This window comes from Mesoplodon mirus (assembly GCF_964341445.2).
Source record: "Mesoplodon mirus genome assembly, chromosome: 3".
Taxonomy (NCBI): domain Eukaryota; kingdom Metazoa; phylum Chordata; class Mammalia; order Artiodactyla; family Ziphiidae; genus Mesoplodon; species Mesoplodon mirus.
This window is the reverse complement of record NC_138978.1, coordinates 56872177-56898709: the sequence shown is the minus strand read 5'-3', so window position 1 is coordinate 56898709 and position 26533 is coordinate 56872177. Positions and strand designations below refer to the sequence as shown.

Here is a 26533-nt window from a genome sequence, read left to right as displayed (position 1 = left end):
TAAATAAAACATACCAAACATTTACTCCAAATTATTTTGTAGCAAAATGAAGTATCAGTTTTAAGATTCATATTATCGATTTTCACATGTACTCTGAACTGACTGAATTTTAGTTTTGAAATTAATATTACAGCATTTAAGAAATGTGCAATTATTAGTCCTTTATAGTTATTCAAGTTTAGAATTTTAGCAAGAAAAGTAGTTTTTAAACTGAGGAAGTTGTAAAATTAGCTCACATGATGACTTTGAAAATAAAAGCCTCTTTGTAAGTTTTTTATTTAGAAAGGTTATTTAAAAATTCACCCATTGGTTACAATTCAGATTGTGACAATCTAAAATTGATTCACACATCACAAAATATATGAATAAATGATCATAAGAATTTTGATTGAGAAAGGTAAATGGTGTTCTTTGAGGTGACGTGATGATATGTTCAATATTAACTTGGTAGTGGCTTTAATATAAAGAATTTATTTCTAAAGCCTTCTGTTAGGGATTTAATACCAGATTTTTAAGCCACAGTAATTTCGGATGAGTTTAATGTTTAATTTATTGACTTTTTAATTTGTCTCAGTTCATTCAGAATTTTCTGAATCTGTTGGGCGGATCAACATTTTGGTTGATTTGATAGAGTATAACCTTCCATTTTGAGTCTTCCAGCATATTCCTCTTCTCCTCTCTGGCTTAGATTTTGCTTTTGGCTTGTTATATTTACCATTTAGGTTGTTTTCCCCACATACATCATGGCACCACCAACCTCCTAAAAAGGATAGATACGCAGTTTAATAGATACAAACTCATACGTAGTTACTGTTATTATAGTTCCCCAGTGAGTATATCTTCATTTCTTATAAATATGGCAGTGTTGTATACATATATTCCAATTTAAAAGAATTTATACAAGTCTCATATACCTGACTAAAAATAAAATATCTAAGAAAGGGTAGAGGTAAAATACATACTCAAACTAGAATCAAGTTAACACTTACGTTGAGACGTTTACCTATAGAGAAAATGTTTATATTGGATTCAGATTTTGAAGAGTTGACATTGAAAGATATTAGCTATTACTTTGGGAAGATATTTTGAAGCTTTGAAAATAAAGTATTTGTATTAGGAACAGGTTACCTGAATTACTTTCTGGACAGTTGAAGTGTCCTTTTGCTTTGTGATCCCAAGTAGAAAACATCAAATCTTTGTGCTCCGGGAGTGCGTTGGGGACATTGCCAGCAATCTCAACTAGATGTAGTGTATAGTTGGTTTCATGATCTCCCAAGTGAAAAGAATATTCAATATAATGCTTGTTGTCTTTCCAATCTTCTAGCTCAATTCGTAAGATATGGTTAGATTGCTTTACTAGGGAGTATATCTTCTCTAGACCCAACCAAAATTCTCCTGAAAAGAAAAGTTGTAAAAATCTGTGGATTGTTAACTGCAGATTAGGCAGCGACTATTTTTTTGAGTGTTCTTTTTTTTTTTGGTATAAGTAGATTAGATGTTTTAGTCTTGAATCCCTTGGTTATTTTAGAGTCTCATAAAATATTTCTGTTTAAAACAATTTTATTGAAGATACTTATGTTAAAATAGTAACAGGTGTTAAAATACAACAAGTGTTAAAATAGTAATGGGGGCTTCCCTGGTGGCGCAGTGGTTGAGAGTCCGCCTGCCAATGCAGGGGACACGGGTTCGTGCCCCGGTCCGGGAAGATCCCACATGCCGCGGAGCGGCTGGGCCCGTGAGCCATGGCCGCTGAGCCTGCGCGTCCGGAGCCTGTGCTCCGCAACAGGAGAGGCCACAACAGTGAGAGGCCCGCGTACCGAAAAAAAAAAAAAATAGTAATAGGCCTACCTAAAGTCTGATTATACTTTCTAAAATGGATATTATCAGGCATATTTCACAGGTGAAACGTGTTAGACTATTATAAGTACTTTTAGGGCTAGTCATTGGTAAAATATGTAACTTCTGGGTCCTTAAATGTACTGGCTTTACTGTCAGCTGTTTATTAATATGAATATACTGTCAAGAGATTTGTTAAGTATTTCCAGAGACTTGTATAATAATATAATTTTCCTCAAATATAATCTTGGCCTTTGATATTTGCTTGATATATATGTTTTCTTTGTAGAAAAAGAAGGAAATAAATTTTAAAAAACATTTTAAAAAGCATAATTTTTAATAACTTTTCTCTATAATTAAAAAATTTTATTTGGAATTAAAAACATAACATATTGTAAATACAAATAGATCACTCTGATTATCACAATTACTCTCTCTTTAATTATCCCTTTTATTAAAGCATTTAAGGAAAAAAAGTCAAAATTTCCTTACTGCTGTTGAATTTGTAGATTTCATTTTAAGAATTGCAAAATACAAATGGCTTACTTTCTTGTAGAAATAAGTGAATACTCTAGATTTTCACTCTCAGAAGATTTGGAGCTACAAAACATATCACTGATTCTACCTTTTAGTTAGGGATTTAATTGGTAGTTTGAATACAGAATTGTTTAAATGATCAAGTAGTACTGAATGTTTAAAAATTCGATATAATAATGGATGTTATCCACTTTATTTTTGAGGACATGTACATCACTCATGGATTTTTATAATGTGCTTTTTGGATTTTAAACCTCTCATTTATTTTTATTTTGCTTATTTTGTTTTTTACCTTATTTTGTGATCAAAATATAATAATTTTCATTGAATTAAACTAAATTTATTTTAAACCACACATTGTATAGTATACATTTATTATATTTAAATAATTGAAATCTAAACATTTTGTACTGTACATCTGACAGCTTCCTTGTGCCTTCCAACTTCCAAATAGTTAATATCTAAAATGTTAATAAGAAAGTAGAATGACCAGTGATAAGGATGGTTTTCTTTGTAGCCCATTCATAGCATTTAGTACTTATTTGAAGCACTTAGCACTTAATCAAATTTATCTTTGATAATTATAATTATGACAATTAGAAGCCATCCAATTAAATTGTGATAAGTATACATAGAGCAGACATGTAATTGTGAAAAGTATAATTCAAATAAAGACACTTGTAATAAGTTCAGTACTTATAAATGTGTAGTTATTTGTTAATAATTTATATGAAGGCTGGGAGTGTTCCTCATTCATTGTTGTATTTCTAATGCCCAGTCTGTAATAAGCTCTTAATAAATATTTTTAAGTTAACCATTGAATGAAGTCAGCTTACCATCAAGCCTCCCAAAACCATATTTGTAGTTTTCCCAAGTTTCATTGAAGTTTTGTGATCCATCTATTCGGTGTTGAATTAATGTCCATGAACTACCTGAATATAATGAACAGATTGTTTATTTTCAGTAGACTGATACTGATAGTTGTAACAAAATACAGTTTTTTGTTTGGTTTTAATTGGTGGCTGTACAAGTAGTTATTAATGTTGTTATGGTAATAACATTTTATTATTTATTATGAACCCAAGAAGTTAAGTGAAGAGCAACTAATGAATGTGTCTTAGTAAACTTATTGACAAAGGTCATTTTAGATTATTTTATAGAAAAAGATGGAGAATATTGAGTAAATGCCTGAGTAAATACATAAACAAGACAAATATAAGTACTAGATCTGTATAACTACTTGTGTTATATATATTTCATTTTATATGTATTCAGAACAAAAATAACAGGAATAGCCTTACTAATAGGTAGTGAGTAACCTGAACTAGCTACTATCTAGTTTCTCTTAGGCTTGTTTTACCTGATTTAACATCACAGTAGACATTGAAAACTTGAGAGTTGCTGGGTCTAATGGAATAGATGCCACTTGTATGTTCACCTCTATTATAAATGATGGTACAATCAGCAGGAATGTCTAGAATCAACAAAATGTTATTACATAAGATACAGTAATAAAGAATAATATCTTTAGAGCTTGAGATTTTACTTGACATTTTATGGAATTGTGGTGACTGTAGCCTTCAGTCTTTTTCAGTAATGTGTTATTGAAAAGGTACTTTATGCTAAAGCATTTTTATTAGATGGCATGTTATGCAAAGAATATCAAAATAGTTATTACCAAACTGATTTATTTTTAAGAAAAGTGACAAAATTAGAATTTTAAACACTTTTTTCCCTTAGATCTAGGAAAAACATAAAATACCATATATGAGATGTTAGTATAGTGCTTGGTGCATATCAGGTAGTCAACAGATATATGAGGAAGGAGTGAACGTACAGGAAACTAACAGAGGACTTTTTTCCTCTATGAATTACATTAAAAATAAATGTGTTTTCAAACTATATCATTTTTTTAAAGCTTGGGTAGGAATGGAGACTTGGTTCCCCCATCTTTTTATTTTTCTTATGGAAAGTAGAAACATCGAAGAGAATGCCATAATCTTTTCATCTGTATTCAACAGTTGTTAACACTTTGCCATATTTGCTTTATAAACACAAATACATACAAATATGTATTTTGCTGTGCTATTTGAAAGGAATTTGCAAACATCATGCCCCTTAACCCCTTAGATATTTTGGCATGCATCTCTTAAACATGAGATTATTCTCTTATGTAACTATAATACCATCATTACATCTAAGAAAATTAATAATAATTTTATATTATCTAATATCAAGTCTATATTTGTATTTCCCTGATTGTCTTAAGAATGTTTTATAGGGTTTAAAAAAATCACCAGGATCCAATTTAGGTTGACACATTATATTTGTTGGATTTATCTCTTTATTCTCTTTTAGTTAGTCTAGAACAGGCCCTGAGAATAGAGATTTTTGATGGAAATGTCAAAGAAGAAAAATTTGACGATACTAGTTTCAAGAAGGAAACCCACCAAATTATCTTACCATCATGTTCTACATTTTTTGTTTCATTCAAGTGAAGGGATGGAGTAGTTCTTGGTGCTCTTGGTTTAGAAGAAAGAGAATTTTCTGTGGATTCTTGAATACCAGTTCTTCTTAACTGATAAAAGAATATAAATCTACTTTTAAAAATGATACTGAGTATACAATTAGGGGAAATGTGAGTTCATAATATGTTATTATTTTTGATGTTAAGAGGAATAAGCAATGCTATACATATTATACAGACTTCCTGTTCTCAAAATATTTAATCAGGCACATAAAGAGTTCAAAAAAATAGAGCAAGACAAGGCAAAAAACAGAAATTGATAAAAAAAACAGTAAGATCAAAGGCACAGACTTTACTTAGAATATTTTAATATGTTCTATTTATTTATATGAATGTAATATATATTCTGTTCAGTGACACAGGCAGAATTTAAATTTCGTAATTCTCAGTTGTAGGTCTTAAGACCTAGCACATATTTTGAACAAGGCTGCTTTCTTGATAGTTTTTGACATGTAATCATATCTGTAAAGGTAACAAATTGACAGTTTCATTTGTGTACTTTCAATATATTCAATATTTCATTGTCTGTTGTGCTGGGTTTGCAGTTTATTGACTGATAGCTTTTCTTATTGATGGGTTGAGAAGAGCAGAGTATGTAATGTGTTATTAGTGTTAGTTTTTCGATGTCAGCATAAGTGGCATTTCCTAGGATATAATGCATAAAGATCCATTGTAAAGTTCACTTACTGGATGTTAGTCTTTTCTACTAAGTAACTGTGATCTTGCGGTACGCGGGCCTCTCCCTGTTATGGCCTCTCCCGTTGTGGAGTACAGGCTCCGGACTCTCAGGCTCAGGGGCCATGGCTCACGGGCCCAGCTGCTCCGCGGCATGTGGGATCTTCCCGGACCGGGGCACGAACCTGTGTCCCCTGCATCGGCAGGCAGACTCTCAACCACTGCGCCACCAGGGAAGCCCGTAACTGTGATCTTATAGTAACTGAACTTTACAGTTTTGGTTTCTTAATTTAAATTTGAATAAGTTGGTCAGATGATTTAAGGCTTCTTCCAACTTAGAATTCATTGTTGAATCCTTCATACATTTTATTATTAGACAGGATGTATATTATTTTATAATAGTGACATTTTGCTTTTGTGAGCAGGTTCATTTACTCATAATAAAAGATACAGGAAAAGAATTAGAAAAATAACATATAGTAAGAAGGAAATTATGGAAATCAAAACTAGCTGGCAAAAACCCCTTTTCAGACAATTAGCAAAAATAACCTACTAAAATTATGAGTCATAAAATTACTGAAACATAATGTGTTTATTTGGTGGAAATTGGTAATATTTGTTTTATAGTTCTTGGCATCTATTTTTTTTATAGCAGTTTCTTCAGGTCTGTATTATTTCTGAAACTCTCCTGAACAGCTGTTTAGTAGTATTATTACTAATTAAATTTTTGAACTCTGGTACTGTATATTGGAAATCTTAGATTTTGGCATAGCTTTATTCCAAACACGTATCTACCTTGCTCACCTAGCCAGTTATTTACATTGTAGATTAATTATATCATTGGGTATTAAACCTTAATTATTAGACATATGGCTTCTAATAATAATATTAATCATAGTAAGTTTTTATTGACTTCTTTGTGCTAAATGTGACATTACCTTTATTAACATGTATTTATTAAGTGCCTACTATGTTTCAGACAGAGTTCTGTATTTTGGAGCTATAGCAATTTAAAAAAATAGAAGAAACTTTCTGTACTTATGGAGCTTACATTCTAGTGCAGGGACAGACAAGATGAATAACTCAAATATGTATTATGTTAAATAGGAATAAGTATTAAGGAAGAAAAGAGAGTAATGAAGGAGGTAGCAGGTTTCAAGCATGGGTGTAGGGGATTATAATTTCTGATTAAGTTATCTGGGAAGGCTTCTTTGAGAATTTTGTATTTGAGAAAGACCTAAAGTGAGTAAGAGTGGGCCCATGCAGATACCAGGGTGAAGAGCATTCCAGACAGAGAGCAACAAGGGCAAAGACCCTGAGATAGCAGCCTGTTTGATGTGTTTGTGTAACAGTAAAAAGGCCAGTATGACTAGAGTACAGGAGATGAAGTCAGTGAGATGATTAAGAGTCATCTGGGTCTTATGGGCCACTACGAGTGAGACCGGAAGCCATTGTGCAGTGTTGAACAAAGAGAGAGATAGTCTAATTTAAATTTTAATTGAATCTCTTTGGCTGCTATATTGAGGATATACTTTGCATGAATTAATTCTTTTTTTTCTCACAACAGTCCTGTAAGGTTCTTTTACTATCTACATAGAGTACATGAGGAAACTGAGAAGGGGTTAAGTAATTTATTCAAGGTCACACAAAAGTTTTAGAGCCAAAATTCAACCCCAGGTAGTTATTAGCTTCAGAGCCTGCAAACCTAATGATCATGCTGATGTGATCCTTTTATTCACTATCCAACTATAATTATTTTAAATAATTTTAGGGTCCAATGTTTTCATAAACCTAAATTTTATGTAAAAGATTGGACATACTATTAAAATATTGACTTACCTGATTTTCTATTTCTTTTATTTGACTATGCTGTTGATTTAATTGTCTGTATTGTTCTTCCACGATCTGAAGAAGATCTTTGATGCTATTATCTTGCTGTTCTACAAAAGTCTGGACATAGATTATAGGTTGGTTAGAAGTTTCTTTCTTTTTTGTTAAATTAGACTTTTTTATTTCCTATAACACTATCACAATCTAATTTTTTAAACTAATACTGGAGTAGAAAAATGATATTGGCAAACCTTTTGCCCTTGTATTCTTCTTTCACATAATACATACTTTAGTTTTTGTGTTTTATTTAAAATGTACCATCTCTAAAATCTGATTTCCTGAACTTTAAACTACTTCATTAAATGAAAAAAAACCCCAGTATTTTAATATCTTTTCCATTAACTGTATTACTTTTATATATTTTAAAGGTGGGAAAATAGTACACAAGTTATATTCCTTTAGCTTTTTACTTGCCTCCAGTAATTTGCAATAGTATAATAATTTAGTGTTCTAAATTTCATTGCTTAACTGTCTTGTAATTTTCATCTGAAATGCAGAGTTTAGTTATTTTCATAAATAATGTTAGGGAAACAAAAACCAACTTGAAATTATAATGGGAAAATTTATTTCCTGGAGTCTTTTTTTCATGAGAAAAATACAGTGTTTCAGCAGTTCAACAGAGTATTTCAAGTAGCATGTTTTAAAATATATTTTTTTAAAGATCCACATTGAAAACATAATCATGAACCCTCTTTGTTTTATACTTACTTTGAGTGAAATTATTTCCGGGTGTTCCTGAATTTCAGGTTGATTTTTAATTAAATTGGTTAATTGGTCCTCCAGGTATCTCACTTTTTGTTGAAGTAGAATTTTTTCTTCAAGGAGACTTTCAAGTTTTGAGTTGAGTTCAAGTGACATGTTCTTTACTTCTTCATTTATGACTTGCAGTCTGGATGTAGTTCTTCTAAGTTCCTTTTCTTCTTCTTTGATTTCATTGGTTTGCAGTGATAAGTCATAAAAAGACTGATCAAATATGTTGAGTTTTTGAAATATGTCATTAATTTGGCCCTTAGTCTTATGAACAAAGTCTTTAAGACCATGTCCTAACTGAAGTAGGCCATTGGCTAAAATTTTTACATCATCTAACATAGCAAATCTTGATTTTGGCTCTGGAGATACAGAATCAAATGATGAATAATCTTGGTCGATTCTGGAAGAAATAACTAGAGGAGCAATAAAAAGAAAGAGCTTAATAGTGTACATTTTTATCCTAATTATTCACTTTAAAACGATTTGGAATTCGTTTTTTTCCTGTGAGCATACCTAGACTTCTGAACTCTCTATATAACACTATTTGCCACATAAACAGTAAGGTTGGCAGGTGAATATAGTTAATCATTAAGCTGTTTAAACTTGTATGAATGTAACCTTCCACACTGAGTTAGATCAATGCTAAATGAAGTCAAAGAAATGAACAAAGAATTTAATAGGTCATTTAAAATGGTTATTGTATTTAATTTTGCTGTATTATAAACTGCACTTTCAGTGTTATGCGATCTACCTGTTTTTAAAAGCTCATTTTAATTTATCATGATTTTTAAAGAGATTTACAAGTAAATACCAAATTCTTTTGATAAATTTTTGATAAATGATAAATTCATCATTAAAGTTGAGGAAAAATTAATGAATTAAGTATACATTTTCCAAATTGTATTTTAGTTTTTTTTGGAAACAGTGATTGATTAAAAAAAAATGCCTTCTCTGTGAAGCCTTCCTCCACATCTGCAGGTGGTGTTAATGCTGCATTCCCATGGTACTCTGTATGAGCTAACATATGATTATATATTCCTTATTATTTGTCACTGTAATTATTTGTTAGTATATCTTTTTGCTTCAGATAATCTATCTAAACCGTATTTGTATGTTATCACAAAATCCCATACATTAAAAGATGTTTCATCCTTTTTCTCTGTTATAGTCTATGTCTCTATGTTCTAGCCTCCTCTTTTCCGTGTGCCCACTGTAAGACCAATAGATTATATGGTTTTCTAAGGTCAACCAGAATTAAATATTGGGTTGACCAAAAGAAAGGTTTGTTCGTTTTTTTCCATAAGATGGCTCTAGTAGCACTTAGTTGTCTTTAACTTCATTCAAAACAATTTTGTTAGATTGTATGTGATAGCTGTCGTATCAGTGTGCATTTAAAAAAAGACTTAACAAAATTGGTGAACTTTTGTGTAGCCATTTTAATATTGAAGATGGAAGAAAAAGCAACATTTTTGGCATATTATGCTTTATTATTTCAAGAAAGGTAAAAATGCAGCTGAAATGCATAAAAAGATTTGTGCAGTGTATGGAGAAGGTGCTGTGACTGATCGAGCATGTCAAAAGTAGTTTGCGAAGTTTTGTGCTGGAGATTTCTCACTGGACGATGCTGCACGGTCGGGTAGACCAGTTGAAGTTGGTAGCGATCAAATCGAACATTAATTGAGAACAATCAACCTTATACCACACGGGAGATAGCCAACATAGACAAAACATCCAAATCAAGCATTGAAAATCATTTGCACTGGCTTGATTATGTTCATCACTTTGATGTTTGGGTTCCACATAAGTTAAGTGAAAAACAACCTTCTTGACTGTATTTCTGCATGTGCTTCTCTACTGAAATGTAATGGAAATGTTCTGTATTTAAAACAAATTGTGATGGGCAATGAAAAGTGGATACTGTACAATAATGTGGAACAGAAGAGATCGTGGGGCAAGCGAAATAAACCACTACCAACCATAGCAAAGGCTGGTCTTCATCCAAAGAAGGTGATATTGTGTATATGGTGGGATTGGAAGGGAGTCCTCTATTATGAGCTCCTTCCGGAAAATGAAATGATTAATTCCAACAAGTACTGCTCCCAATTAGACCAACTGAAAGCAGCACTTCTATTTGGTTACTCTGCTGGAGTATTGACACTTTTTGCACAATTTATATATTTCCTCACATGTAACACTAAAAGATAGATTAGAGGCAGCGGTTGCATATTCTTGGTTTATAGTATATTGTCTCTGGGTAGAAATATCTGGATAATTTCTTTTCTTACCATAGTTTGACATGTTATTGAATATAATTAAAATAAATAATTTGCCTAATTACAAGCTGTGGAAGAGTGTCAACATGGGAAATGTAATGAAAGTAGTAATTTTGTAAATGATTTTTACATCTACCTTTTAATGCCCCCTGTCTGCGTACACATTGTTAAAGGCAGAATCTAATCTTTGCTTGAACTTGTGCCTGTTTAAATAGAACCCTGTTGAGATGTAACCAGTAATGTTATAAAAACTTAAAATTTTTGTGCCAAAGAAAATAAGAATCTAAGCAAAATTAAGACCTAATTTAAGAATTCCTAGTTTCAAAGAACTAATATACAAAATTTCTTAGCTGCATAGAATTTTAGGACATTTGGGAGCTTTGTTTGAATTCTAAGTAAAGCAAAGTCCCTTATCCTCCCCCAGGTTGTGCAATCTTATGAAGATTTGAGTTCCAAACAAAACACAAGGCATTTTGGGTCTGTTGAATATAGTATCACTAGTAATTTCTTCCTTTTACACTGTGGTCATTTGTTTTTAAATTAATATACTCGGTAGAAAGATTCTAAAAGTAACTGAGAAAAGCATATTTATAAATAGAAATATTTATAGTAACTAAAGAATAATGCCAGAGTAATATCAATACATTAGCTCCCTTTTCCTCTCTTTGTCCAGAACAGCACTGTCCAATGGAAATATAGTGTGAGCTATATATGTAAAAAACTGAAAAGAAACAAGTGAAATTAATTTTAATAGTATGTTTTGTTTAATCCAAATCTAGTATGTATTTTATACTTTCAGGATATCTCAGTTAGAACAGGTACACATCAAGTACTCTGTAGTCTCACTAGACCATATTATTGGACAGCAGAGGTCCAGAAGATGAGTGACCTTCGAAGGAATCATTTTATTTATCTTAGCTTTTTTCTCATGTTCACTATTAATAAATGTTAATTTGTTATTTTGAAAGTATTTATTGTGGAAACTCAGGTATTTGAAAAACCTATAAAAAATAAAAATGCTGACTCTTCCCTATTAACATTTTGGGGTCTATCATACCAGTTCCCTTGGATGACTACCTAAATGTAATTTTTTTTTAACACAAATGGGAGTGTGTTATGTATAGCTTGTGTTATATATATAAATTGATTCAAGACCATAACATTTTAAAATTTATTTTCATATGAGTGCCTGTAGATTTACCATATCCTTTTAAATGGCTGCACAATCTTTTATTATATGGATGCACCTTAATTTAATCATCTGCCTGTCAATGATCATTTCAGTTGCTTGCAATTTTCTGATTACAAACAATATGCATAGAAAAGGTGTTTATATTTGTGTATAGATATTTTCATATGATAAGTTCATAGATGTTAACTTTCAAAGTAGATTTCTCTTGTCAGATTATCCTTTAAAAAGATTGTGCCAGTTTATATCCCTACCAAGAGTATACGAGAGTTCCTCTTTTCCCATGAATTTTTACCAGTGCTTTAAATTGACAAAGACAAAAAATATTGATAAACCTAGTAGGCACATATATCTAGTTTATTTTGCTGTCTGTCTTGCTCTCTTTGTGAATTACCTGAGAATTATCTAAGTCTCCCTCCCCCCATCAAACTCCGCACCCATTTTTTGTTTGTCTCTTTCTGAATAATTTTAGGAATTATTTACATGTGATGGATACTAACTCTTCGTCATGTGTGTAGCAAACAGTGTTCTTCCAATTTGTCCTTTGTCTTCCACTTGTATTTATGGTATCCCTTGCTCTGTAGAGGCTTTAAAATTTGTCTTTCATGATTTTTTGTGGCTCATGCTCAGAAATGCCTTCCTCGGGCTTCCCTGGTGGCGCAGTGGTTGAGAGTCCGCCTGCCGATGCAGGGGACACGGGTTCGTGCCCCGGTCCGGGAAGATCCCACGTGCCGCAGAGCACCTGGGCCCGTGAGCCATGGCCGCTGAGCCTGCACGTCCGGAGCCTGTGCTCCGCAACGGGAGAGGCCCAAGTACCGCAAAAAAAAAAAAAAAAAAAAAAGAAATGCCTTCCTCACCTATAAAATATGTTCTCTTTAAAGGTTTTCTAATACTTTTATGGTTTTATTTTTATTATTTAAAACTTTGATTTAATCTGGAATTTATTTTGAGGAGGTGGTGAAATATGAATTCAGCCTTAAAAAAGGTCAGTCAGCTATCTCAGCAACTCAACACTTTTCATTGATCTACCTTCTCTCTGCTGATTTAAAATTCCTCTGAAGGAGTATTATAAATGCACGGTAAAGACTTACTGGGTTTATGTGGAAATTTATTAGTGGAGTTAGCAGTCAAATGAAAAAGAGTCTAGGCTAAACCCATGCCTTTCACCTTCATAGACAAGTTGAATTTAAAATTGTATTGCTTATATTAGAAATCAAGCATAGCTTAATGTTCAATTAATTCGCATTTCATATGAAAATTCAAACTCCAGAAGAGTTAAGTAACTAAATATTATGTGAGTTCTGTACTATTCATTCATTCATTCAATCATTCATTTATTCATATGAGGAACTGTTCTAGGCATTGGAAATACAGCAGTTAACTAGATTCATAAGGTACTTGCCCTCATGGAATTTGGGCTTTATTTAAGGAGATACATAAACAAGAAATAATGTACAAACAAACAAGATAATTTAGGATTATCTTAAGCAGATTATTTAATAGTTGTGAATGGAATAACAAAGTGATGTTATGTGGGGAGGTAAAGTGAGGCTTTCTAAGAAAGATGGGAAGGGGCCAGTTATGTCCATATCCACAAAGCTAAAACAGTAGTAATCCAAATGCAGACATTGAGGGGTGGGGGAAGGCATGATGTGTTTTGCTTTTCTGTGTGTTTTGCATGTCTATCCTATTTGAAAATTTCTCACTGAAATTTATGGGCAGATTCTTTAGTTTCAAGTCCTCTTGTGGGCCCCAGTGACATTCTGTGTTCATAGCATTTATCATACTACATTATAAGTATTTGCCTGTCTTATTCTCCCTCCAGACTGAGTTCTATGAAGTCAAGAACTTTGTCTTTTATCTCTATATTCTCAGTATCTAGTATACTGCATACTCAATAAATGTCACAATGAGGCATTATAAACATAATAAAAGCTGATCTGTTATCATGTGCTTTGGATCCTGTTCTCTCCCACCATTTCAGGAATCTTACATTCTTGTTCTAGTGTATGCAAACTCTGTCTCAACTAAATTCTTTTCATTAGGATTTAATCAAACTTAAACCTTTCCAATCTTAAAAAGCTTCCCAAATCCCTATGTTTTGTCTCCAACTATTGCATTATCTTTCTCCCATTCTCAGCTACACTCTTCAGAATTTCACTTATTTCATTTTCTTACCTCCTACTTACTCTTTAAACCTACTTTTGTCTGTTTTCAGCCTGAGATTTCCAGTGACTTTGAAGTTGCTAAATTCAGTTGACATTTTTCATTTCTTACCTCATTTGGTCTGTGAATGGCATTTGACACTTAACTCTTATAATTCTGCTTGTAATTTCTTCCTTGGGCTTCCTTGCCACTGTACTTTCATGGTTTTCCTTCTGTTTCTTTGTGGGTGCCTTATCAGTCTTTGTAGGCTCATCCTCTTCTGGATGACCACATAATCTTGAAGTTCCTTAAGACTCCTTTGTTGGAATAATACACAAAGAGAGTAATTAAGTAATATTCTAGTTCTCTCATAGTTGATGTCCTTGATAATGGTTCTCAGCACAGGAAAAATGATATATAGGTGCAAGACAGAAAAGAATAAATAAAAACCTTGTATTCTTGAATTTGAATTTGGATTATCACTATGAACTCAGGATAGATTTCATGTTAAAAGCATTTTCCCCTAACTCTTTCAACTTTAAAAGGCCTAGAAACAATGAATAACCCACAATGAGTGGCCTGGAAAAACATTACCCATTCAAAAACCCCAACTCCTTGGAGAAGTGGCTGATTCCAGGTTTGGGAAGAAAGTGTACAAGAAGAGCCTGGAAGGTCTTCTCGTAACAGATAGTAAGAAGCCGTCAAAGACTATTATGACTGAATCAAAAGGAATCATGAGCCAGTTTGAATTGACCTTTTCACCTGTCAAAGATGGTACAATTTGAACACCAGTAAAGATGATAACTGCAAAATATTGAAACCTGTTAATATGTTTGGTCCAGGAGTTTATAAGTGATGCTTTTAAAAAAAGACACAGTTGATCCCTTTTAGAGGAATGTAATGTACCAACTGATTATTTTGAAAACTGGCAGCTAATGGAAAAGAATCAAGAATTTATTCTTGCCTCTCATATAATGGCTCACTGGCAAAGCAAATAGTAGATAAGGAAAAGTGCTCTTCATAGAGATATTCTAGTTGTTAAATAAAGAAGCAATGATAGAATATCACCTTTTGGCAATCCCTAATGAGTTAATGGATTTAGGCATTGGTCATCATTGTCTACTAATTGCACAAAAAATGAAACAACAACCAAACATTTTCCTCCTGATAGAAGGACACAGTACCATTTATGAAGTGATCTTGCCACCAAAATTTGACCAAGGCTCTAGATTCAACTCTCAATTCATAGAAAACACAGAGGAACATGTTAAATGTCACTACAGCGTGCAGTCAGTAAAATCCAGCCTCTGGAAAAATCTACACAAAAATATCAATAATTCTTCAACAAATGTATTGCAAAGGGAGTAGATGAAAAGACTTCTCCATGATCAACTAAGTACCTGTCTGTTCCTCCCATAGCTTCTGCATACTTCTCTCACAACACAGCATTGTTTTGAAATGGTCTTGTTTATAGGTATTTCCATGCCATTAGATGTGTGATATATTTTACCTCTTTTTATCTTCTTGTTTTTAACTTTTGACATTTTAATAATAATGTGTCTTGGTGTGGGTCTCTTTGAGTTCATCTTATTTGGAACTCTCTGAATTTCCTGGATCTGGATGTCTGTTTCCTTCCTCAGATTAGAGAAGTTTTCAGCCATTATTTCTTCACAGTTTTCCGTAAGTAGGTTAATGCCACTATACATCCTGCCCTGCAACCTTTTTTTCATCCAACATGCTGGGTATCTCTTTCTGCATTAATAAATACTGCTGCATATTGTCATTTTTGGGGACTCTGAAATGTATTCTTCTTTTAATATATCTTAATTTAATTAATTAGTCCAGTACTGATGAACATGTTTCTTTATAATTATTTCCTAATATAAAAAATGTCATGAATTTCTTTGAACACACCCATTTGTACATATGTGCAGTTCTCTCCTTAGACTAGAGGTGGGTTTGTTGGGTCAAAGAGTATGTTCATTTAAAATTTCTATATTGCCCTACCACCTTCTAGAAAATTCAGACCTATTTTCATTGTCCTAGCAGTTGATGAGGAGGGTTTTATTATGCTTGAAGTCTTGTTCATCAGCTCTGAGCAAGCACTAGTTTTCAGGTAAAGTAACTCTCAATCTTTTTCTTATTTTTTTTTTTTAAGCCCTCTCTTTTGGTGCCTTTCCTTGAATTATTTCTCATCTCTCTGTTGGCAGCAGGGACTATTAAAGCTGTGTAAGATGCAACTGGACATGAAGTCAAATAATAGTAGAGTAATATGTGATTTTCTCATAGTAACTACCTAATACTGTTATACCTACCATATTATCATATGTGTTTTTGAATAATAATGTAGAATATTATACCTCTTAAAACCTTGATCACATCTATACAAAAAGCCTGATTTCTAAATGTCATCCTATTTATATCTGCTTGGAGAAACTAAGATAATATTAGTACTGTCTTTTAACTTCTTAATAATGTTTCTGTTCATACTTGTTTATTTCCCAGTAGCCTCTTCTAGAGGAAAGAACGTGCATTTTTTTTTTTTTTCTTTTTGCGGTACGCGGGCCTCTCACTGTTGTGGCCTCTCCCGCTGCGGAGCACAGGCTCCGGACGCGCAGGCCCAGCGGCCATGGCTCACGGGCCTAGCCGCTCCGTGGCATGTGGGATCTTCCCGGACCGGGGCACGAACCTGTGTCCCCTGAATCGGTGGGCGGACTCTCAACCACTGCGCCACGAGGGAAGCCCCAAGAACGTGCATTTTTAAGTCTGACTGAACTGTATTCTCATTTTGGCTTTGCCACTTATTTGATAGTATGTGAAAATCTCTTAACTTTTCTGGGCCTCAGTTCATCTGCAAAAGGGGGGTATATTTGATTGCTGTCTGTTTGAATGACTACTCTAAGGATCTAATCAAACATTGTATGTGAAAATAGCATAGTGTCTAGCAAATGCTAATAATTCAATATTTGTTCATCTATTTCTTTTGTGGTGTGTAGTAGTGATATATAGTGTTTTTAGATATGTATTCACTGTCATGTATACTATTGCCTTCACAGAAACCTTCTCTACATATACCCTCAGAGTCTCAATTTTGCCAACCGTCAAGGTTCTGCCAGAAATATAACCGTTAAAGTCCAGTTTATGTATGGGGAGGATCCTAGCAATGCCATGCCGGTAAGAAATGTTCTTTACATTTCCTATTCTTCATATACGGTTCAAATAGACCTTTTTTGGGGGGGGGGAGGGTAATCACTTGGTTGGCAGCTCTAAACTGGAAATTAATGTGATCTTGCAAACAAAATTTCTGACTTCATTACTTCCTGTACAGGTAGTAATGAGTTTATTTGAAGTCTTATTTATTGAGGACTTGGTATATGTTAGGCACTCCCAGAGATACAAAGATGAATAAGGCATAATCTAGAGGATATTAAGAATACATAAAATTTTAAAATAATGAACTTCAGAAGAGGGCCAGATCAGAATCACCTAGGGTACTCTAACAGAGCAGATACCTCTTCTCTATTCTTCCATCTATGATCCTGATTCCCCGCCTTTAGAATGAAAGGCCAGGTAAGGGAGGTGGTAAGTGGTGGGTAGTGTTATAGGGTTGTGGTATAGTTTGAAAATGCTCCCCAGGTGATTCTAATTTGTATGATTCTTCCCATCTTTGTTGAGAAACTCTGGCAGTAGTTCTTAACTTTGGCTACATTTTACACTCACTTGGGAGCTTTTAAAAATACCAATGCCCAGACAGTCTCATTCCAATTACATTATAATCTCTGGGGTGGGATACCAGCCAGATATCAGTATTTTTAAATCTCCCCAAAGGATTACATTTTGCAGCCAATATTTATAACCAAGGTATGTGCTAATTATTAGAAGATTGGTAGTATAGGGTTTCAAAGGTATAGGTGTTCAGAGGAAGGAGAGAATGCCTCAAAGGTGGTTAAAATGTTCATAGCAGTGGATCTGTCTAGACTGCGGGGAAAGGAGAGCAATTCAAGTTGGAGAATGTCCTTCAACAGAGGTAGAGTGGTGAGTTGCCAGTGAGCCAGAGCAATGCAAGATAAGTCAGGAATAGTAGATTGAGGCTAGATTGGGGAGGTTCTTGACTGCCCACATTGTCATTTAGGATTTGTGGGACACTAGTAAATTCAGGTTCCATGAAAGTAGATTTTCAATTTATGGAGTAGGAGCACATCTATCACTGTAGATGTTCAGCCTCTGAAAGAACCCTAGTGGAATGAAAATGTACTAAGAACAGGTGCACTGTTTACAGAGTTTTATTTTAGCCTTCTATGGCAGTCATTTGAATCAAGTTCTTTTGATTTTCTACAATACTTACTAAGAAAACTATATATTTTCCTTTCCACTGTAGCCTCAGTTTCATCAACATTTATAGATCTTGATAGCAGCAAGCACAAATTATTCATCTTTGTATTCTTCTATGGCAGCTGTTCCAGATCCTAGCATGTAATACATGCTGAATAAATATTTGTTCAATAAATGTAGAATTTATTTTTGAGGTTTGGAATGAGCATTTCATGCTTTTTACTAGCTCTTCATTTCTGCCAAAGGAATGAATGTACTTATCATAGTCAATGAAAAGATGCTGGATTGTGAAAATAGATGGCTTCGTTATCCTATATGTGAATGGCCATATGAATTTGAGCTTATGACAAATGTAGTATATGTAAAATAATTTGTTTTTATTTTTTGCCTAACAAACTCTTCCTTGTCTTAGCATACATATAGCCTCCTCTACAGAGCCCCAGCTGCGTCCAGCCATATCGGCAGTTAGACCACTCCTTCTTTTGGTGCTACCTTAGTGTCTTCTCACTTCTTTTATGGGCTGTTTCATTTTATGGTTATATGCTTGTTTCTTTATCTCGACCACTAGACTGTGAGCTCCTTGAGGGCAAGGACCATGTCTTACTCATATCTGTATCTTGCCTATCATAGTGCTTGGGATAATTGATGCTCAGTCTATGTTGATGAATGATTAAAAATATATGTTAAATGGTCAAAGGAACACTTTCACTTTATATCATTGCATGTTATGAAAATAAGTTACTTTTTGAAAAACAATAGCTTCTCAGAGGGAAAAAAAGGTACTGCATTCCTTTCTCTTGTGTATTATTAGTGATATGAAAATATAATGCTTTTATGTTTATGTGAGTGGCTGGTTTGAAATAATGTATAAACACAGATACATTGTATTTGCTTATTTTTTTAAAAATGAAGACTGTCCAAATGGATCTTAAGATAATTTTTTGATCATACAATCTTGATATGATAAAATCATAAACTTCATAATTGTGGCACTGGAACAGCATTTTTATAAAAACATAGTAATGTAGTCTTAGAAATTGATGAAATTAGACATATACAGGAGAGTCATAATTATTACACTTTTGCATACCCTTAAAATAAAAGGACCTGCTTGAAATGTTGCAAAAAGAAACACAGATATCTGTTATTATGTTCTTTTTATTTAAGGATGGTGCAACTATAAGGAATAAAGTTTGTATAAGGAATAAGGAATAAACTTTGAGTTGTTTTACCAGTTGTGTGATAGAAGTGTGATGACATGTCCCCATGCCTATTCATGCATGTGTAGAGATGACTGGCCAGACTTAAAAGTTTAATCTATGACTAGATAACATTGTAAGCCTGTCACATAGTAATCATAGCTATGACCTTGACATCATTAAGCCATTTATGTAATCTGCTGCTCTTATTAACCATAGTATTGCTTGGTAGAATTCTAGAGGCAGATATACAAGACTGAATTATTTTACCTTTAAACCTTCTCCAAAGTATTGTAGTAGTATTGTATTTTTTTTTTTAATGTGGTGGATTTGAAAAAAAACAAACACATAAGTAAGAATATAAGAATGGAGCTCCTCTTCCATTTAGTAGCTTGCAGGGAGTACTGGAAGTTAAAGGGTACATAGCTTGACCTAAATTAGGGTATTTTAATATCATTTGTAAATAATTTATATTTGACATTCAGAATGACTGTTGTTTTAGTGGAGAAGCCACCAATTTATGTAGTAGATATATGCCACCATTCTAGGATCGTATTTCTTATGTAAATTCCAAATGATGTGCTACATCTAGATTTTAAAATGACTTCTTTACCTTCTTTAAGGAAAAGGAAAGAAATGTACCTTATTGCCCAATAGATATAAATATAATGGATAGAAACTTTTTGAATGTTTGAATGTCAGATGGGTCTATAGTTGAAAAGAAATTTACAGTTAAGCAATGGACCTTATAGGCACATTGTTCTTCATTGGGCTTATTTTGCCCATTGTTCTCAGTTATTAAATCAGACAAATTCTTACATAGATTTGAAACATCCAGCATTTATTACAACAAAGTTTCAACATGCTGTTATTTGTTACAGGTAATCTTTGGTAAATCTAGCTGTTCAGAATTTTCAAAGGAAGCCTATACAGCCGTAGTATATCATAACAGGTACTGAATTCAAATATTTCTTTCAAAGTTTCTCACTTCTCAGTGGCATTGTTAGCACTCACGTTAGTGTGTTTACCAAATGCTTTGCTGCACTGGATGTGCAAATTCAAGACAGCTGACATCAAAGTTATAATTTTCAACCTGTAGATGCACATTCTCTCCGTCGACATCTCAAATATAAGACTTTATGCACAAAACATCTTTTCTGTCAAATTCTCTGATCCTTTCATTTTTATTATATTGTTATTGATTATCATTATGGCCTCTGGTCCTTTGGTCTTTCCCTGTTATTTTTACCTGACACTTTGTAGTTTTACTTAACTCTTTACTAAGCTTGCACTCATTAGTCAGTTAAATTGGTGCAACATCCAATAAATCTTCGACTCAGTGACTTTCCCTTTTACTTCTTTGGGAATTGATTGTTAACTCTGGATAAGCTTTAACTTCTACTTTCTTTCCCCTCCTCCTCCCCCTCCTCCTCCTCTTCCTCCTGCCTTCCCTCCCCATCCCCCTCCTTCACCTCTCTCTCCCCCTTCTTTTGTTTTGATTATCGAATGCTACTGGAGAAAAAACACAAAATTGTGCCAATCAGGGCTGTCACAAATTGATGTTATTTTATCATATGATGGGGCTACAGTAATTTATTTTATCGTATTTTATCTTCTTTTGGCCCCTCTGTTCTTTGGTAAATTTTTTTGTCGTCACTTTTTTACCTTCTCTCCCATTTGGCAGTAGCTATTTTAAGCTTTTCTTCCCCTTTCTCTAGCTCCTACTTCTTTTCTGTTTGCTTTAACTCTTACTGTTCCTACTTTATGAAGTTGATTGAAACCATCTAACTTGAGATCTATCAGCTTCTGTGCTCTTCACCTCAAATTGTCTCCATGCAGATCTGCCTTTCCTCTGTTTCAAAGGTGGTAATGGCCCACACCTTCCTCCGTGTGGATCTTTTCATCTCTGCTATCAAAACGATCTTATCCAGGCTCTTCAGAATGTGACTCTATCAGTTATTCCTTTTCTTGCATCATCAGTCTTCTGTTTCATTGGCTCCATCTCTTATTGCCACAAAAGTTGTTTGCTATACTTAAAAAAAGTCTTTCTTCAGTGCTGTTGTGTAGCATGTTTTTTCCTTACCCTCCTTAAAACTTTCTTCTTTCTCACCTTTATTTTATGGCCCTCTCTTGGTTTCCTTTTATCCCTTTGAACACTTTTTTTAAAAATAGTAATTATTCTAATTTTTCTTTTTCTTTAAAACATAGGCCTTCCACACAAAACACTAAAGTTTTGCCTTTATCCTTCTTTTTCTATAATATGCTTTCCCTAAATAATCTTATATGTATTTCCAGAGTTACATTCAATGAAAATACTACCACTTTTACCTTTATGTGGATTGTTCGCACTGTTTATTTTCTCTCATAACTTTCTTTCTGAGATACAGATGTGTATTTTCAGTGGCCTTTTAGGTGTATTCATTCGAGTGCCTGCTGCCTTCTCAATTTCCATGTATTTGTTCTTGACTCTCTTCCTAAGCCAATCTCTGTCTGACTCTTTATTTTTATTAATCGTACTACGATTTTTCCAGTTGCTCTGACTCAAATGTAAGACATTCTTGCCTTCCTTCTTATTTTGTCTAACATACAGTCATCTTTTACATCTTGATGATTGTATTTCTGCCTCATTACCAAGCATATCTTGTGCTGTCCTGTTTCTGGGCCTTTCTTGGATCTTTTTTCTGTTGTAATACTGATTCCCTCTAATTTAACTCCTACTCATACTTTAAGGCCCATATCATATATCTCTTCCTAAATGACAGTTCCCTGATCTAAAACTTGAAGTAATCAATTCAGCTCTGTTCTTGAAGCACTTAACCTTATATGCTGTATACCAGGGGTCAGCAGACTTTTCTAAAAAGGGCCAAATAGTATATATTTTAGGCCTTGTGTGCCATCTGGTCTCTTACAACTACTCAACCTTGCTGTTGTAGTGCAAAAGTAGCCATGTACAGTAAATTGCAAATAAATGGGCATGGCTGTCTTCCAATAAAATTTTATTTATGGACCCTGAAATATGAATTTCATTTAATATCTCAAGTGAAATATTATTCTTTGGAATTTTTTTAAGCACTTAAAAATATAAAAATCATTTTTTAGTTTGTAGGCTATACAAATGAAGTAGTGGACTGGATTTGGCCTGTGGCCATAGTTTGCCAACCCCTGCTTTATAGCATAGCTATTGATATATGTGTGTCTTACTTATATTTCTACTGAATTATATATTTTTGAGGGTTATTTTTCTTATGTTCATCTTTAAAACCACCACAAAAGTAACACAGTGCTTAGCCTAATGGTGGGTAATTAAAAATACTTGTTGATGAATAACTCGTAGATGTTTAATTTTCCATAAGAGCCTTTACATAATATGATTTCAGGAAAGAAATGAACTAAAACACTAGAAGCCAGGAAAGATATTTATAAAGAAGGTTGTATTTTCTAAAAGTATCTCAGTTTGTGGCTAGGTCTTTATTTTGTTGCTCTTAGCATTAGTAGAATTAAAATGATACAGTCTAACATTACTAGTAAATTCAACTTTCTCATAATTCAGTGGTGACTAGTGAGATCAGTAATAAGATCTATAGCATCTTTTATTCACCAAAGTCATCAAATTCTCAGGTGGCTAGCATTAGCTACCTTTCTTACAGGTATTAAAAGCCTTATGCCACTTAATTTTTCTGTGATCAGATCTACACCTGTTAGCATTTTTGAGGCTTATTTGAGATGGAAGAATATTTGACGTATTTAGCATCAGAGAAAAATCCCTAACTGGTGGGATGGGCTTCACTTTAAAGGTAGTTGGAACTATATGGTTTGGATGTATTTTCATTGAATACAACAGAGAGATACTAACTGAATATGGAAGATGGGGATGCTAAGGTTCTATCCCTTTTAGGTCTATATCATAAATAGCAGCCATGCTATCTTATAAAAATGCTCTTAAGGCCCACTCTCAATGAATATTGAGATGCAAGTGCCATTGGTTTGATCAAATATGATAATTTGTTGTATTCCTTAGTAACTGGGAGCCCTTCTAAATGGTGGGATGCATTGCAATTTATGGGGATTCCCTGATTTTTTCTTTTCTTTTTTCTCTTTTCCTTTTCCTTTTTTTTTTTTTTTTTTTTTTGTAAAGCTGTCAGTCAATACACAACTAGTCCATGTTTAGGTAACATTTATGGAATGATAGATATAAGACATTCCATAGAGAGCCCATCTTGATACCAAGTTGTCTAAAGATTCCTTTTTTCTTTCTTTCTTTCTTTTTTTAACAAAAGGTTAATACAATTTAGTATTACTATGAAGCTGTACTCCTATAAAAGAAAAATGTTTTTCTATGGTATGGTTATAAGATATACATTTATAAAAGCTCATATTATTTTTTCTATGTAATATGTATCCAAATTGGTTTATAAATATAGAAAGCCTTGCCCTAGTCTCTTCTCTTATACAGTTTCCAATCTAATGAAGATTTCAGCATCAAGGTGGTGATTATTAATGAATTTTCATATAGTAGGATTACTCAACCCATTAATAAAAATGGGATGAGAAATTTCAGAAACAGTGGCAGCTCCCTCATCTGGAAGTAGGGGTTAGTTACTTGAGTTTGGAAATAAAAATATTTTGGACTAGAAGAAAAATTAAGCATGAATCCTGAAATTAATTTAAAAATTACTCAAACATACAAATGCAATAATTGTTTATTTTGAACACATTACTGACTATTGATGTTTTGTTTTGTTTTTGTATGAAGGTCTCCTGATTTTCATGAAGAAATCAAGGTTAAACTCCCTGCTACTTTAACTGATCATCATCACTTGCTTTTTACATTTTATCATGTTAGTTGTCAACAAAAACAAAATACTCCTCTTGAAACTCCTGTTGGATATACAGTAAGTATATTTTTGTTAAATATTTAGCCCTTTGATCTTAAAAATAGTTAACAATATTTAAGATAGTTGGTGTTCATTATTATTTGAGTATTCCTTATCTGATTCCCCATGTTCGTTAGGAAGGGTCATCATAACAAGAAAATGCTCAATACAGTTAACCAGTGTCATTAATTAACTAAGTAACATGTGTAAACACTTAGGTGTTATTCCTGATTATTGTATATTTACCCAACAGTACTGTGTAAATGTAACAGTTTTAAGGGTTCTTCGGAAGAAAATGGTTTGAATGTAAAATGATTAAAAGAGACGCTTGGCAATTAAAACCCTTTTTAATTGCCTTAATTAAAGCAATTAAAACGCCTGAGTATTTTTTGAAAATCATTACTATTGAATTACAAAAGTAAACCTAAGATGAATACATCATAGTGTGCTATCACAATTTTGTCAGAAAGGCATGCCTTCACCTAAAAGAGAAAAACTAACGTTTGATACATATCTTTTGTCTTCAGCTTATGACATGAATTTCTGCTAAATGTAAGAAAATAAGTTTATGTCATACTTTTTAGTTTTGTTTTCAACATTCTTATCTAATCAAATCTTTCTTTCCCTATTTACATTGACACTATTACCCCAGTTTAAAATTGATTCACTTTGTGGCCTTTTCTATTACCAACTTTCCCTTGGATAATGGGGACCTGCTATAGATTTAAGTATTGCATAGTTAGTTGGTAATAATGTTTTGGGGATCCTCCTTAAATATTGTTGGGGAAACTTCTTTAGATGAATTATGAAAACCTATTATTATTACCTACATAATTAAATCCCCTTGGTGTTTAGTGATGTGAAACGAATTTGGCTCATACCAAGTTCTTAAAACAGATTTTCCAAGTAATTACTTTTATAACAAACATATTTAAATTAATATTGTTTCCTTTTTATTTAAAAGTGGATACCAATGCTTCAGAATGGACGATTAAAGACTGGACAGTTTTGCCTACCGGTCTCACTGGAAAAACCACCACAGGCTTATTCTGTACTGTCTCCTGAGGTCAGTTTCTCTCACACTGAAATTCTCCAGTTTGAATGAAATGGGCTTTTTATTACAAAGATAGTTTTCTCAAACTTGCTGTTTCTTTTCTCTCTAAGTATGTATATAGTGAAGTAATAATATTATTTTCCAAGGGACATTAGCAGCTTTGATGATGACATATGTGACTTGAAAGAAAAAAAACATTGGGAAAATCTCAATCAAGAATCAGTAGCCACTGTTCAAAAACCAAAGTGCCTTTTGAGAACGATTACATGATTACCAGTGTCTCTTAATGCTTTGACTACAACTGTTTGTAACCATTAATCTGAAATGTGTCTTGTGAATGTTCTCCTGGTGGCATTTATTTTTCATTATAGAACTTTAAAAGTTTTCACAAATAAATTTGTATTGTTTTTAATTTAAAAAAAAGGCAATGTAAGGCTACCGCTCTGACCTCCTTTCTCACCATTCTCTGTCACTCTGCCCTGACTATATAGCACAGCGCCTTTGTTGTTCCTCATACATGAAGAGCACATTCCCATCTCAGGCCGTTTGTACTTTCCTTTGCTGGCAAGACCTATCTATCACAAGACCTGCTTCTTATTTAATTCAGATATCCACTCAAATATCCCCTCTTCAGAGAAGTCATCTATAATTACTTTGTTTTAAGTAGCAGCCTTCACCGCTTTTTATCCCTTTGCTTTATCCTCATAATACTTAATCACTGGGACGTCCCTGGCAGTCCAGTGGTTAAGACTCTGCACTTCCACTGCAGGGGCTCGGGTTCGATCCCTGGTCAGGAACTAAGTTCCCACATGCTGTGGGGCGCAGCCAAAAAAAAAAAAAAAACTTACCACTGACTTTATAGTTCATATATCTTTGTTTATCTGTTTATTGTCTACAGAGTATAAACTCCATGAGGTTAAGGACTTTGTCTTTCTTATGCATTGCTGTATCTACCAGTGCTTAGAATAGTGCTTGGCTCATAGTAGACAGTTAATGAATATTTACTAAATGAATGAATAAAGACGGTAGGAAAGAAATAGGACAGAACCCCCCCAACCCCCAAATCTTTCATTCAGTTTTCCAGGAACATATCTTTTCAGTAAAATAAATTAGTCTTCTGTCAGGGGTAGCATTGTATTTCAAAAGGAAATATTTTAAAAGAAAATATAATTTTATGGAAGTTATGGATTTGTTCTTAATTGACTTGCAGATGCAAGGTCAGCTTTCTAAAGGGGAGGCTGATGGTTTTCTT

General features: G+C 33.4%; 2 protein-coding genes across 6 annotated transcripts in view; one reads left to right on the top strand and one right to left on the bottom strand.

Moving 5' to 3' along the window:
• Window positions 1-26533, top strand: part of DOCK7 (dedicator of cytokinesis 7) — a 200107-nt gene that overhangs the window by 70105 nt on the left and 103469 nt on the right. For all 5 annotated transcript variants that reach the window (XM_082616171.1, XM_082616170.1, XM_082616172.1 and 2 more), the window contains exons 15-18: window positions 16879-16996; window positions 20235-20305; window positions 24107-24245; window positions 25192-25293. In XM_082616171.1, the coding sequence (XP_082472297.1) occupies window positions 16879-16996; window positions 20235-20305; window positions 24107-24245; window positions 25192-25293 (430 nt within the window). The remainder of the gene's footprint in view (window positions 1-16878; window positions 16997-20234; window positions 20306-24106; window positions 24246-25191; window positions 25294-26533) is intronic.
• Window positions 533-8734, bottom strand: ANGPTL3 (angiopoietin like 3). Its single transcript, XM_082616180.1, has 7 exons — window positions 8174-8734; window positions 7415-7525; window positions 4837-4951; window positions 3734-3847; window positions 3210-3305; window positions 1129-1395; window positions 533-760 (listed from the first exon to the last, which is right to left on the bottom strand). The coding sequence occupies exons 1-7, from the start codon at window positions 8666-8668 to the stop codon at window positions 576-578; spliced, it is 1383 nt and encodes a 460-aa protein (XP_082472306.1). The 5' UTR covers window positions 8669-8734; the 3' UTR covers window positions 533-575.

Excerpts from the sequence above, each read along its gene's own strand:
- ANGPTL3 (XM_082616180.1), bottom strand. The coding sequence starts at position 8,668 with ATGTACACTATTAAGCTCTTTCTTTTTATTGCTCCTCTAGTTATTTCT. Across the intron at positions 3,306-3,733 it reads CTACTGTGATGTTAAATCAG|GTAGTTCATGGACATTAATT; the intron begins GTAAAACAAGCC and ends CATTATATTCAG. Across the intron at positions 1,396-3,209 it reads TGGTTTTGGGAGGCTTGATG|GAGAATTTTGGTTGGGTCTA; the intron begins GTAAGCTGACTT and ends TTTTCTTTTCAG.